This window comes from Caloenas nicobarica, chromosome Z (assembly GCF_036013445.1).
Source record: "Caloenas nicobarica isolate bCalNic1 chromosome Z, bCalNic1.hap1, whole genome shotgun sequence".
NCBI lineage: Eukaryota > Metazoa > Chordata > Aves > Columbiformes > Columbidae > Caloenas > Caloenas nicobarica.
Window position 1 is genome coordinate 43,863,368 of NC_088284.1, and position 15,716 is coordinate 43,879,083.

At 44.0% G+C, this 15,716-nt stretch overlaps 1 protein-coding gene across 2 annotated transcripts in view; it reads right to left on the bottom strand.

Annotated features, from left to right (window-relative positions):
• The window catches only part of IDUA (alpha-L-iduronidase), a 46,658-nt gene extending 40,445 nt beyond the window's left edge, over window positions 1–6,213 (bottom strand). The window contains exons 1-2 of one of the 2 annotated variants that reach the window (XM_065656091.1): window positions 6,075–6,213; window positions 2,787–2,927 (exon numbers count right to left, since the gene is read on the bottom strand). In XM_065656091.1, coding sequence (XP_065512163.1) covers window positions 2,787–2,927; window positions 6,075–6,196 — 263 coding nt within the window. In that variant the 5' untranslated portion in view covers window positions 6,197–6,213. Of the gene's footprint in view, window positions 1–2,786; window positions 2,928–6,074 lie in introns of those variants that run through there. The other variant, XM_065656093.1, reaches the window with a different exon arrangement.
• Between the last annotated feature and the right edge of the window lie 9,503 nt (window positions 6,214–15,716).

Consider the following 15,716-nt stretch of genomic DNA (forward strand, 5'->3'; position numbering starts at 1 on the left):
TGGTATCCTTTCATGGCTGGTGAAATAACAGGATAACTTAGAATAAAGAAAAATATAACACTGAGTTTGCTGTCCTAGCAAAGGGTTAAAATTCAGGGATGCATTCAGTATTGGGAGATTAGAAGACATAATGAGAAAGACCATTATACAAACGAGAAAGGGAAGATGGCACTCTTTCATTTGACCACATCTGCGTCTTGGAAGGAATGATGGCACATGTTTACAGACAGCACAACTGTGAGGAAAAGCAATGCCTGTATCTGTTAGCCTTCCACAGTGGTGGTATCTCCTAGTTCTCTGTTTTCCGTAAGTGTTCTTGTTTAGTCAAGTACCTACCATCACTTTCTAAGAAGTCTCCTCTACTCACCAGCCCCATGACATAATATAGTTTTTCTGTAACAGGGTTCTCACTCAAAACCTCTTTACATTCTTCTGGAAGTCACTGATTCAAGACGAGAATTGCACATGCACAGAATTCAGCATCAGCACTGAACTCCTCCTGTTTGGACTTGTACTCTTGCCCCTGTTGCTTCTTTCAATCCCAGTGTTTGTCAGCAGGCTCTATGCTCTCTCCCTTTCCAAACCATTGCTGTCACTCAGTCCACTGGTTGTCCTTCCACAACTTAAATGTCTTACTGTATTTGACAAATGCACATTTTTGCAAAATGAGCAGTTTTAGCTTGGTTCTAAACAGTAGCAAAGTTTCTAATTTCTACATGTCAAAGCTGGGCTAAATATTGAGGCTTGTGGGTTAGAATCCAACCCTGGAGGCACTACAGCTTTTCTGGGGCTTCTTGCTTGACTGCTAAGTTTCCATGCTCCTAGAATTTTGATTGTGTCAAGGATTGTGTCCCACTTTGAAGGACTGCCTCACTCCCTACAAAGGCTGAGCAGAATCCATGACAGATACATTCCTGTCCTTCAATCATTTGGAAAACCCAATGCAAAAAGTGGCACAGCTGAGACAGGCAGTCAGGAGGGATTTTGGCTTCTGAGTGTAGATGTGATTATGCCCTTTTCAAAGGAACTCACTGATTTTTCCATAAGTCAGTCGGTTACAGAAGCCTAAAAGACCCAAGCCATCTCTCAGGAGAAACCACGGAAATCTAAGACAAGGACTCCAGCAGTAGTGAGCAGTGACAGTTGTCCTTGCCTCTGCCGAAGCTGGGTCACTGCAAGAGTGAGTACAAAACATGTAACCCAGTAAGAAAGGGAGACACAGCACAGGAAATTGTGTTTACTGGGAAACTTCCACAGGGAAAGATAGGAGGGAGAAGCTGTGTTACATGCTATATTCACAGATAGACCAACATACAGAGGCAGCTCTGGGGTACAGATACAATACTCACCTGTGTGCAGGACCTCCAAACACCCTCTCAAACAAACCTACATACAGAAGCACACCCTAATACCTAGGAAGAAAACTTCTCCTGTTCCTAATGTACACTCTGAAACTCACTACTCCTCTGCTCACATCCCACTTCCAGAGTCCGAGCCCTCCTTCCTGTTGTTGCTTCCCCAAACCTACAACTGGTAAATTCCCATCCTCCTGTGTCTGGAATAGCAGATGCAGTAATGATGTGGATTGTAAATATGCTCAGCTCAGCAACAGCCTGAGCCAGGCAGAACTCTAAAAGCTATTAGAACTTTTGACGGAGTTTTTACAGTTCGTTGCTCCTCACAGAGCAGTCACTCCTGGTTTTTTTTGCTGTATCATGTCTCCTAAATTAAACAACAGAAAAGCAAGCCATCTTTCTAGACTGTCAGCACTGTTCTTAGAACGGCTAATGGTTAGCAAAGCACATAACAGGATGGGTGAGAAGTCTTATTTGGGACAGTATTGCCACCTGTAATGTCTTGTTAAGGAACAGACTGAATCCATGTCTATCACCCTATTCCATCCTATTCCTAGCTTTTGTGAAAGACTCATCTAACCTGGAAAGGGAGTGCAACACCGTGACCTGAACATTAAAAGCAGACCTACAGCCAAGGGGGAGCTTTAGGCACACATGAGGCCAGCCAGGATGTGGACAGGACTGAATTCTCAAAGTCTGGCTTCTTCTAGCAGTTCTTCTCAGTACAGAGTAGTTGCTGGTGTTATTGCAGTAAGACCAAACTCTGCTGGACTTGAAGGAATGGCAGTGACAACACCCAGTGCAAGTCTTGAAAACAGTCAAAATGACCGTTGCCTGGAATCCAACTGAGAGTTCTCTCCGTAACACTGGGTGCAGATGTCTTGACTGCAAATAAGAACACTTCCTCGCTTAAGGAACCACTGGAGACTCTTCTAGAGCTCTCTTTTCAAGGTTATTCCAAGCAGTATTTTAGAAAGGATGCACCCAAGATAAAAAAAGCTGCGCTAGAACCTTGTACATGCAATGGTCCATGAAACCCATTTGTCCTAGGCTGAGGGGTCTTTGGAGGTCATGGTACAACCGGGACATAGCAGCAGGGGATACCTGGTATTCCTATAGCATATGACCTGAGATGTTCTTGGTAAAACTTGACAAAAGGCACCCACAAGACTCTTTATATTACAATAAACTGTTCCTTAATCTGTTTTGAGGACGTAATGCATGAAGGTTGGCCCCATCGTTCTCAATACAAGTTCTCTCTCAATCTCATACACCCCTAAATTGATTCCCTTTCACTGGCACTTACCTGACTTCCAAGGAAGCAAAGATGTGCCTTGCTTGCTATTATACTAAGACAAATATCAAATGAGCACCTGTTGGACACTTTAATGTGTCACATTTTTCTGCATCTTGACTTGAGGTGTTGCTTACCTGAAAGCAACCAGTTCCAGTAACCAGTGAATTCTAACTTGTTCAATGCCGCCATGCGGAACAGAAGAAATGTAGGCAAGGTTCATCTCTTGGTCTTTGCTCAGGTCAAACAGGTCAGCACGACTGTGAGGTAAAGGAGGGCTGCAGGAAAGGAGGGACAGAAAAGAAACAACACATTGCAATATTAACTAGCGGCTCCACTGGGTATCCAAAGATACCTATGCTAAGAACTATACCACCTGCAAGACCCTCCTTAGTATGAGGAGCACGGTCTAATATGAGATGAAAGCAAAATGGAGTTGCAGGTTTTTTGGGACTAACTGGCTACACATATAGCTTGGCAAAGCAGAATGCAACTCAGGTGCCATCTCATTGCCAAGCTCAAAGGAAAGTATTACAAGCAGTCATTGCTGCACAAATAGCAAACTCAGGCAGCAGTGGCTAGAAGCAGCCATATGACAGTCATCTTGTCTCTAAGTATCTAATGATAAGGAAGTTGTGTCTTCTAGGCTTTGGAGTGGAAGTCAGACTTGCTGAGGACTTGCTTGTCTTTCGTAAGACAAATATGGGCTTGATCTTCCTGCTGAAGTCCATGCAACAACACCAACTCCTGCTCTACTGTGGAAGCTACACTTGTTAGAAGCAGAATTAGACCCTCAGAGACTCCCCATTCTTCGACCATGTTCAACTCAACCCTAAGAACAACGAAGCACAGGAGTATGTGGCTTGAGGTTTTGATGCTTGATACAACTGCTATACAGCAATGATCATGTTAACATGACTTTGTTGTCTACTTATTCCATAAAAATTAACACTGGGGCAAATTTCTGCTGCCTCTGTCTCCACAGATAAATAGCTACAAGATGGAGGGAGATCTCACTCCCAAACTCCACAAGTCAGAAATTCAGAATGCTGCCCAGTTCACTGGGTTTGGCCATCCTTATTGAAGCCTGCTGGTAACCTGAAAATTCCGGATGTTAAAGTATTACAAGAAAGATAAAACAATATTGTCCCCAAGGTCTAGTAAACACCTCCATGCGTCTGCACATTGCAAAGACAGGTGACTTGTGCTTGAACTACAGACAGCATACTAACAGCATAAGTGAAAAATTAATCTGGATTATGCTTTGCCTACTGTAATGTCTCCTCTAATGCCTGGATCAGCTCTCTGATGACTGTAACTATGCTGGAAAGAGTCATACGGTCACCCTCTCCTACTCTGTCCCCCTCCACATGTTCAAACTACCTCTAAGGACACCACTGTATGAACTTGCTACCGTATAACCATCTGTGGACAAAGGAGGAAAATGCTGACCTCACCTAGACAAGAACTTGATGCAAGTTTTGTCCCAGCTAAGACACTACCTGTCTATTAATTCATCTCCTGCATCCTTATCTGAAAGTGCAAGTCTTGACACAGGTAACATCCTTGTAGGGTTTCATACAAACCAGACAGCACATGTGAGCCCCTCTATGCAACTTCACCAGCATACAAGGCACTTAAATATCATCTCCCTAAGACTGCTTCAAGTCACGTAAATGAGACTGAGAAGTTACAAATTCCAGTCTTACTAAAAATGTATCAGCCATTTGGGTCTTTTTAATTGTTGCAGTGGATAGGGACAAGGTTAATTGTCGTTATTTTAAGCAGTGCTTTACTAATATGAGATTCAAACCTGCTTCAATTCAAGCAGTGGCAAAGATGGAAGTCAAGGCACATATTTTTGTTTAGTCCACACTGAATAAACACTCTGAAATTCACACTCTGTTAGAGAGAAATTTAGCAGAACCCATGACGAGACACAAAAGGAAGCTGGCAGAACAGTGGGTTTTGTTAGTGGTAGTATCAGTATCTGTCCTTTCCTGTTCTGCGTGGAAAGTGACCATCCAAGAGAACATTGAGCCTTGCAGTCTCCCAGGCTTTATCAACTGCTGATCCCAGCTGTCAAACTGCATTTGCCCAACTGTCTGAAACTGTGATGTAGAAAAGCAGCTGTTCCAACTGGGACCCAGTCCTGTCAGTGTGAGCTTTCAAGTGAGCTGGGATCATACCACTTGAGAAACACCAGTGTTGGCCAGGTCTTATAAGTGAATACCTGCTGACCTATGGGGAGTCTCTGCTTCTGCTGCTGCTCTTCTGCCTTGCCCTCACATGCTTTTTATGGTTGCAGCTTTCCAAAGTTTCTTTCACACAAAATCAAGAGTGTTTCTTGGGCTGCAAGTTAAATGGGCAAAACATACTATTTTAAAGGCAGTTTTTCATTAATGTTTCCTAACATTGCAAGCAAAAAATAAAACAAAAAATGAAAGAGAAAAAGAAAACAAAAATTCAGAAAGCTCAAACTTTTTTCTTAACCAAAATGCCATTTTAGGTCCTCTTCTGTTTCCCTACCAATAGAGAAAACTAATGGAAAAATGTGCAAGCTTTGTTTTAGATAACCTTTACACATTATACAAAATTACAAATTCCTTTTCATCCAAAGCACACACTGCTGATTCCATCTCTATTGTAGTTTCCTACAACTGTTATTTAATCTACTATATGCCTCAACGAAGGTCATAAGTAAGATACGAACATGGCTAAGGAATATACCATCTTCTGCTTTTGAGCCTGCTAGAAGCCTTCATGTACCTCACAAAACTTGAAGGCTGTCCAACTCCAGTTAGCTCAGCAAGACTGGGCTTTCTCAGAGATCAAAACTCTACCTGGATATGAGTCAGCCGAGCATTATTATTTATGGTGGAGCATTGTTTATGCATGCTGTCACACATCCCCCTGACTCACTGGCCACATCATGAAGATGGTGCATGTTGGAAGTGTTGTGCAAGAAGAACAAACTCCTAGAACTAACAGCAGGGAAGCTTTGCCTGGGCTTATTTAGGGACAGTGACAATGGCAACCCTCAGAAGGAAAAGGGAATGAGTTCCAAGTATCAACATATGTGCTGTGCTGGGGAAGAGGAAGAACTTCACGTGTTCAAGGGCTCTGGAGGCAAGGGAGGAACTCAAGAGAGCAGATGTCAGCGGGCCCTGACTTGTGACCCACTTTGTTTACACCAACTGGCCACGTCCCAGGACCAGCTCCACGCAGGCAGCACGGTGCCGGGCTCCCTGATCCCAGAGCAGCAGGCCCGGAAAAGCCTACGTTCCTCCAGAGAAGCCGCGTCCTCACATGCCGGGGATCTTTTGCCTGAGGAGGGATGAGGGCAGCCGGCTCTCACCCAGCTGCTTCCCGCCAGCACAGCGCGGCCTACTGCCGGGCGGGGCCGCGGGGCCGAGCGCGCTTACCAGAAGCCAGTGCTCCTCCAGAAGTGCTGCAGGGGCCGCTCGACCCGCCGGACATCCACGGACACCACGTACGCCGCGGAGCCGGCGCCCGCCTGCAAGAGCAGCCAGAGGAGCAGCCCCATGGCACGGCGAGGAACGGGGGCCCGCCCAGCGTCTCTGGCGCCCGCAATCGACGCACCGCGGACGCGACGCAGGGAGCCCGCCCACAGGGCAAAGGGGCGGGCGGCTCCCGCCTCCGGGAGCTCCCGCCGGGCCTGGGGTGGGCGTGGTGAGCTCTCTTCGGGAAGCGCAGCTCAGGTAATTAGGGTAGCAACGTTTCCGTCTGACAAGAGGGCGTGTCGTATTCGTGTTGTTGTTCTGGCGCAGGCAGTGACCGGGATTCTTGCTCTGGAGTCGCTGCACGGCGCGCAGATGGAGCTGTTGCATTTCTCCTGGGTACCGCATGAGGGAAGTATAACCTCATGCTAGTTTAGGTCCTCGTGCTCTGTGTTGACAGACCTGTAGGAAACAGGAGTATTATGTAGTAGTGCAGGTGATCAAAACAGCCTTCCCCGAAATAACGTAGTTGGCAGAACTGAAACTATGCCCGTTTTTCCAGTCTAAACATATTTATTTATTTCAGAATGGCAAAGAGCTTTAAATGCACTTTATAATAGGCTGTAAATTGACTTTCTAACTGCTTATTTCTTATGTGTATCTGAGGACTGGGTTTTCCACGGGAGTGGGACTCTCTTCCCTAGGATCTCTCTCTTTTGTGTATTGTACAGCCTTCGGGAATCTTGTTAAGCCTTGCCAACTAGAAGAAGAATGTGGGGAATTGGGCCTCCCTTCCACATCTGCAAATACCATGGTAGCATCTCGTTTTGTGTTCATTAGTTCTGATTAATTGAGTTGATGAGGTACTCCAGTATCATTTCCAATAGAGGATTTAGCAGTGGAAATTGTGGGCCCCTATAACAGTGCCCACACCAGGGAGTCTGCAGGGAGGTGCCAGGCAAAGAGCCGGCTGCAGATAATCAACAAGAGAACAAAGGGACAAGTGTATTCATGGAAATCAAGGCTATCAGTCCTAGTGGAGCAAACAAAATTTGCCACTGCAAAAGCTCTGGTATTTCAGCCCCTTCTACCAAAGCTCTCCCTGAAGCAGTTGTGCCAGAGCTAACAGGGGGCAAGTCAGACATTTACTCCTCAGCTCAAGAACATTGCAACTAGGAAAAGACTCTGCGCAAGTAAGTTTATGCCGTGTGTAATCCTGCTTGAGCCAAGAGGTTCCCTGGCAAAGGAGTGGCAAACTGGGATGCATCTCTAAGAAATTGCAAAGTGGCTCAGTTCTGATTGCTGATATGTTATTCCTCTGTTTGCAGCTTCATCTGCCTCTTGAGGTCTTCAGTTCCCATGGGACTTCTTGTGAGTTTATAAGGCTCACAGCCAAAATTTAGGCAACAACATCACATCCCAGAGGCTCAGGTAGGAATGGCAATCTGGCACTGTGACTTGACACTGGCAAGGGGACTTTCCCTAAATTTCCCAGGGCTGCTCATGCTGTCGCTCAGCTCTCAGGCACTTAAAAGCTTGAAGGTGCGTGGGACATATCACCCTAGAGTTGCATGGTCACCACTTCGGGATTAGAAAGGGTTGATCAGTTGGGTAGAAGACAACAGGGTGCTTTATGCCCCTGTGTAGGGAGGGTTGTGCCATTTGCTCCCAAGGGATTCAGATTTTTCAGTCTTTGCTTCTTTCCTGTTTCCACACCATCATTTTTCCAACTCTCACTTTTTGTCTAGAGATACAATTCTGCAATAGACTTTCTGGACTTCATAGCTAAGGTGCAGGTCCTATGCACTCTGAGGAAATCAGTTGCTGTTATACAACATAGTCTGGTTAGATGCAAACAGCCAGACTCAGAGCGATGTAACTACTTCTCAGCCCTTCACAAGTGCTTTCCTTCTCATTACTTAGTTTACCTAAGATGTGATTAGGCGGTCTTGTTACCACCTCTGCAGAATACAACAAATTTAACAAGTATTATGGGGTTATCCATGTGCATACCTCCAGTATTCCAAAGCTGGATATATTCAAGGACAAGATTTGACATCTCACTATATTGGTGATACCTGTCATTCTACCCTGGCTTTCACCCAAGTGTATGTAGTGTAGGGTTGCTCAATAAATGCTTTCCCATTTTGCCAGGGACATGGACCTTATCACCCAGATGTCACCTCCTAAGCCATCTTAATTCAACATGACTCAAGGATGTTGCTTTGCTGCAATTCAGCACTGTATATCTATTTTGTCTTCAGATATGACCCGTTTCATATAGTTCTGTCATTAAAAGTATTAGGCCAAGAGCTTTACATTAACCCAATAGTGTGTTGTCTCAGGGCTTGTCTTGACCAGAGCTTGTTTTAGCTGTGGTAATGATTGTTTGGTTGCCAGGTGACTGTTGCCTACATTTTTTCAGCTTACCTCGGTGAATACCATTGAGCATAAAATGTGTCAGGGGACAGCAAGAGCCAGCTGCCTTCTCAGACAGAGGGAGCTAAGGGGGCTAACAAGGCTGGCAGGGGCCTCAGCAGGCCCATCCACTGCCTCTGAATTGAGAAGCGGGGCAGGCACTGAAGTGGCAGATGTGGTCAGCCCCAAATCCAAATTATCAAATCTGGAGCAGGCAGATTCATGGTGACAGGATAGCTCTAAGGTCAAGCTAGGAAGTCAGTCTACAGGTCAACATTCAGATCAACAAGGTCCATGGCCAGAAGTATGCAGTGTTGCACTGCTATCAGGAAGAATGACATTGATGTTACATAGCAGTAACCTTCCATGTATCTATTATGACTATGGTCATATATAGGAGAGACAGCACTGTGTTGGCAAGCTGAGGATGATATGCTGCCTTGCATCCTTCTGACAAGCCCCCTAATCTCTTCAGTTTCCTCTTTGGCTGCATCAGCTCTTCAGGACAAAAACTGCCATTTATTTGTGTGGCACTCAACATCAGTCATTTCTCTTTCAACTCCTTTAGGTCCTCTGGTGGAATGAGGATTTGCATGTATTTGCTTAAGGTCAGAGCATGTTCCACCTCTTCTTTTGAGGAAGGGAGGCTGAGTGTGAAGGAAAGAGCAGATTTAGCCCTCAAACCTCAGATAATCTTTGGTTCTCCTGGCATCAGCACACAGGGTAGACAGGGAGTGGTGAGTTGATTTCCACAGTAGTCTCTCCCAAGAGCATACAAAAAGAGCTGAAACACTGGAAGAGTGTTTAGTGAACTTCTCTAAGTCTCATGCAGAGGTAAAAGATTTACCTTTTGCTGCAAGCTCTATTTACAGGGTTCCTTAAAAGGTCACATTCAATGTCTGCTCCTGTTTCTTAATCATGTTCTCCTTGACTGGGAGCAGCTACAAGGCTTTGCCTCAAATTCGTGATGGTCTAGCACATCTCAGGCAGCTTGTGAACATGAGTAGGTGGTTCCCTTGTGTGTCAGACATGACAGCTTCCTGGGAAGCCTTCTGGGGAACATGATGTTTTTCAAAACTGTCACTCCTGGGTGTCACAAAGATGCAACTGAAAACAGGGCTCTGATCTATTCTTTCTACTTTTCTGCTCTGTTCAGCAAAGCTTACTCTGTGCTTGTGAACAAAGCCTTTGCAATGTTCATGCAGAGTAACTTTGAAGTTAGAAGGGGGAAACCACAACTCTTTCTTGCCATCGCCCATGCGTTTTGATGGGCAAAAATTGAAATGTCCAAAAGCAGACAGAGGGCCCTGTGGCTTCAGAAGAGCGCAACTATCAGGAACTCGGCTCTGAATATAGGGAGGAAACATGCCTACCAGATGGAAGCGAAAGAATTCATGCTTGTGTAAGGACCAGGCAGAACCCTGTAGAGTTGGTTTTCATTGGAGACCTTATGTTAGGGAACAGGATAATTTTGGTTGCAGTGCAGCAGTGGGAGAAGCTGCATGGCCTCAGAATTACCATGCAGTAGTGCCCATCAGAAGTTTTGGGTCTAATTGTAGGCAGAAACCACACTGTCTGCAACTCTCTCATTTGTTATGTGCACTGGGTCTGAATAGGAAGGGGTGTTGATTTTGTTTTATCATCTTGTCAGGACCTTTCTTCTGCATGAGAGAGAGCAGCTAAAGACCAGAAGGGAAACTTTCAATTTCTATGGTACAACAGTCATGGTACTGTGTGCTGCCATTCAAAGAACGTTAACCAGTGGACCTTTCACAGCATTGGTACTAAACAAGTGGAGGTTAAGTCCAGTCACTTGTAGCTGCGCAAGGGCAAATTCTTGAGCTATGGTTCCAGTTTTCAAGTACTTTCAGTTGCTACAAGATTTGTGTCAGCTTCTGTTTTGCAGCTGATCCAGGAGGGAATATTTATTATTTATGTATCTGTTCTTAATGGGCCAGTTAACTTCTCATTTGTTATAAAGCTCAGTAAACAGAATCCAACAGACACTTTTTCGTGTGTGAATTAGAATTAAAATTGTCTGTATTTGGTCTGACAGCAAGTTTTGGAAATCCATGGTGGTGGTTGCATTAATATCAGTGATGGCTCACGGTTTTAACTCTAAGTTCAGGTTAGATGCCAGTCAACATATTAATTAATAAAAGTTTAGAAGCCTGCCTCAAAAATGGAAAGGCACGGGATTTATATATTCTCACTTGTTCGTTCCAGAGGACATGGATTATAACTCATGTTTCGTATGAGCTGGGGAGAAGAAGGGGGAAAAATAGTTACAAATCACAAAATCCTCTAGAAAAATCAGTATAGCTGCTCTTTGAGTCCTTTGAAAAGCTTTAATTGGCTCATTGTGTCTAAAGAAGTTGACTCAACTGTACTTAATTAAAACTATGTCTCCATTACAAAGCTATTTCACAGTTTGACACCAAATATAGCCTTAATTTCCATATTAGACCTGCTGTGGCCATCATACATGCTCATGAGGCAACCCATTAGAAGCTCTTCCAGTTAAGAACCACATTAATAATTGAGAACATAAGTACTCTCCCGCACTGTGCTTGTGATGTGGGTAAAGAAAACTAAGGGCATTGGTACACTACCCCTTTCAAAACAAGGAATAAAGGTGTTGTCCCCTGCCATGTGTTCTTTTCAGCTGTAGGTCTGTGTTGCTCATAATCAGTCAAGAAACTAAAGTTCAGAAATAAATGTGCTGGCTTTCGTTCTGCCATTGCTACAGCAATCCTTTGGTTTGTCTCTAATCCCTTTTATATCCATCTTGTATAAGCTCTGATTAATGTTTAATTCCTTACCAAAGTCTTCCATTAGGGATTCACTTTATTTCTGGGAGGCATAGGGCCATCAGAACTAGTATGTATCATCTGTTTGACAGTTTTATGGTTCAGTTGGAACAATTTGCAAAGCTGTCCATCAGTATCTTCCCTGCAGCTTTGCAGCCTTTCTATTTTTGTCATGAACTGCAGAACACAGCGGAGTAACAGGCCACTAAGTGATACTTAGCAACTGAAGGAATAAAGTTCAGAAAAGCCATTGGAAATACTTTGCCTAATAATTTATTAATTTGTCTTACTTTGTTTTGCAAAGACTTAATGGCAGTGAATTAGGAAAGGAGCTGTGCTTTAGAGACATCTCCTCAGCAGTGCAGGACTTGCAATATTTTTGTGCCATGAGTTTACACAGTTCTCCCAATCAAGTAGTAGCACAAAGTGTCACTTCTCTGAAGCTGGGTAGGGGATGGCAGACACCTGTGCTGCCTTAGCATGGGCTTTGTAGTGCACTGTGGAAGGCTGGTAAAAGCGTTTTGCACTCTCCAAGTGGCTGGGTGTTATCTGGTAAGGCAACAGTGGGAGAGAAGGGAAGAGACGACAACAACTTCAGTCTTTGGGCAGCTCTGCAGGCACATCGCCTTGCAAAACAGGAACAAGTCTGTGCCCTTACCCTTCCATGGCCTTTAGACAGGGCAATCTGTAGCTGTCTATGAAATGGCTGTGCACCTCCACTGTGCTCCCCAAAGGTCTCTTTAGATACGTGCATACAATTCTTAGGCATATCCCCTCCCTTGCAATACCTGGCTTAGACTCATAACAGCCCTTATATCTTGACAGATTTGCCTGTGATCACGGTTGTACATAAATCATAAATAAATTGTGACAGTTTGTGATAACCTTCCCATTTCATTGCCATTCCAAGCGATAGTGGGGATATTCATGCCAGCATTTCATACAGCTTCACCAGGAAGCCCACCCTTCTGAAAGGGCAATGACCAGTCCCAGGGCAACAACCTCTTGCCAGCTGCTGCACCATATCATACAATGCTCTGTAGAGGCTTTTTGTAATGCCAGGAGGAGCCTGCTAAAACACAGAATGCACTCATGTGAGAAGGAGAGCTTGGAGTTTGCACCTCAGGCTTGTATTCATGCCTAACCTGATACAGAATGAGAGAAACAGGTCCTGACAAGTATGTGTGCATAATGGTACCCAGGCTAAAGCAAGATGGAGTTGTTGAGATGCTTGAAATATTGTTGCTATGGTCACCCACAGGTTTCAGACCAAGTAGGTGTAGGTTATACTAGTGTGTAGATAATTCGTCGGAAAGCTTGTCTGGCAAGATTTGTACAGTGGTGGAGCGGGATGTGCTCAAGTTAACTGAGTGCTCATTTTCAAGGAACATAACTCCTAAAACAATAAATGTTAAAACTGGCAATTTTTGAAGTTCAAACAATATATTAAAACAGAATACAAGGTCATCCAGCTTCAGGGGTTTGCAGATGCGTCCTTCTTTTGTACAGTTAGACTTCTCAGTTTTACCACTTTCTGAAAATGAACTGGTAAATTCCTTGAACAGGAGCACAACTACGTTCCCCTGAAGTGCAAAGCAGCTTTAGCAGTTCAACAGACATGAGTATTGCACACTCATTTGGGAATTTATGGGCACATGCTTCCTTACCATTACATGTGGTGATGCAGCTGGAGAGGACAGGTTTATCAGAGGGTTTAGATTAGCACAGTGCATCAGTTTCAAGTATGCCTTGCACTCTTAGGGCCTTCCCAGTCTGTCAACACGATTACTAAAAATTTATATGCATGCACACACACAAACATGCAAATACATATTCCTCTTATCAGGGGAGTCAACTCATTTTCTTGTCAATCAGAAGTCGCTGCCTGCAGACAGATCCCCTTGGAGTGATGACATCCTGTATCACCATTTTTATACACAGTGGGTTCATTTTTCTTCCATGGGGCATATTTTGCTGCTCTCGGATTTCCATATGACTCCTCACAGTTTCTATCTGACCAAATAGGTGAGAAAGGATGATTTTTGAGGGGAAGAGGGGATGCAAAGAAGCAGCACTGGAATCTCTACTTTCCAAACCATATCCTCTTCTTCGGTTTGTATTTTGCAAACTTCAACCATACTGATAAGCATTTCTTCACAGAGTCATTGGAATTTTTGAGTTAATGGAGAAGGATAAAACAAACTATAGAAACAACAGAAACAAAATTGAACTCAGTAATTTCTTTGATGGCTTTTTATGTGATAAGTAACAAAGTATTCTGTGGGTAGGGGCTACCACGGCAGTATAATCTAGAGATGTCTATCAGACTGGCTTTATTTTTTTTCTCCCTCCCAAAACTAACCATTTTCTTTTCAAGAGAAATCACTTTGAAAAACATGAATTAGGATACTTGAAAAATTTCTGGAAAAATGGCTGGTAAGCCCCATAGACGTGACCGAGGAAAATGAGGTTTCTTTGCAAAAGATGTGTCTCTTTCCATTTTTGCCTTCTTTCAAGCTTTGATCTTGTCTGAATTGCAATGCTTCTAGCCATCTCCAAACTAGGGGGTCCTGTTGTCTGAGCCAGCATCATTTTAGTTCCAGCAGATGTTAGCTGTCATTCCTTCTCACTCCCCATAGGCCTTATTCAGGGGATCTCACCCTTTGCTCTTCCTTGTCAAGCTGCAGCTCGTTGGCAATGCAAATACGTTAGACAAGCACTGACACACTCTTGCCTGTCTTGGTGCTGATGTTTGACATGGCACCAAATTGCTGTGATGCCCAGTGGATTACAGTTGCCACTTTGTGTCACTTCTTGCTCTTCATCATGTTTTCTCTTAATGTTTGCATCTGTGGCCCTGAAACTTTACAGCTGAATTTGCACCCCTGAACCCAAGGGGTGTCCTGCCAATTTATATCTACCTTCTTCACAACTTTTCATTCAAAACCACTGCATCTTTTGTATTACGAGTCTGTAGTAGTTTGAGTCTGTCTGGCTTGCTCTGCACATTCCAGCTCAACACATGCTTCAGCCTTGATTGTGACTGCATATTTTTATTCCTCCTTTTACAGGTAATGCAGGCTGATTTAAAATGCTCTTAATGTCCTACTGGATGCTCCTCCAAAAAGCAAATCACAATAGTTACAGTACTCTGCTTTTCAGCTGTATTGCTGACTACTTATCATATGCTTTGCACCATTTTTTGCTTCATTAGATATTCATGTAGATGAGTCGCGAGCTCAAATACAATATATCTACAATATTATAGTTACAATGCCTTAAGGCACGTAGCACAGAAAGCTAACATAGGAGTTGCTGCACAGCCTCTGGAGGCCTGCAAAGGAATTTTCATGGTTATCCTCACTTCTGTCACCCATTTTTTTCCTTGAAGAGAAGAAAATTCTTCTTATCATTCATGTAAGTCTGCCCCAATTATTATCCATCTGAACATCTTCATTGTAACAGCCTACTTTGCAAATTTTAGGGAGTGTTAGGTGGTACAAGCATACAGCAAGTGGGGAGGCTGTGCCAGTCTCAGAGTCTAGAGATCTGAGAGGCAAAGCATTGTTTTCTTGTGCCAGATGAAACAAGGGGAGGAAAACCAGTGAGATCCGTCAGGCCTAACCACACAGGAGGCAGAGTTAGCTAGTCCCTGCAGAACAGGCTCTGAGATATCCCTATTCTAAGGCGAGCTCTGCAGCAGCAAATCTTCTTCCACTGATAGCAGAAAAAGCCTTGAAATGGACACCTTATTTCTGGATAGATAGAGTTAGATGGAATTAATCCCCCATTAAGCGGTTTATCTACTTCTGCCTGAAGCAAAGATAGGAATATCTCATCTCTGCCTAAACCTAAGACCACATCATAGAGACTGTGGCAAGGCAGCTGATCACCAAACACTCCTGTCTTATCCCAAGCCTATGGACAAAACTTGAAGCCTGTCTCCTTCGGACATTGCCTTGCTCACAGTTAACAGTCAGTGGCAATACTTGTGTAACTAAAGGAAAATATGTTTTTAATTAATTTTTCTACTTGCTCCCTCTCTCAGTCACAATGCTCTTTATGAGGTTGCTGTTATTCTCCTTTCTTCCTCCCAAATGCTCTTTCAGAGCACAACATAGAAGACGGTTTCTGACCATAATGACATCAGGCTTTCTCCTTACACTTTTGGCCAGAGGCACAAGAAGTATAGATGGCTCAGCCTGTCCTAGAAACGTCTGTGCTCATAAGGTTCACAAAACCATGCATTAAACGAAGTGTACAGATCTCTGTAGCTGTCAGACAGTCATTTAACACAAATAAAGCATTGCTACGTAAAGAAGAAAGTCAACTTTGCTGACAGCCTCCATGCCTCCCTCACTAATATGAAGATGTCCAT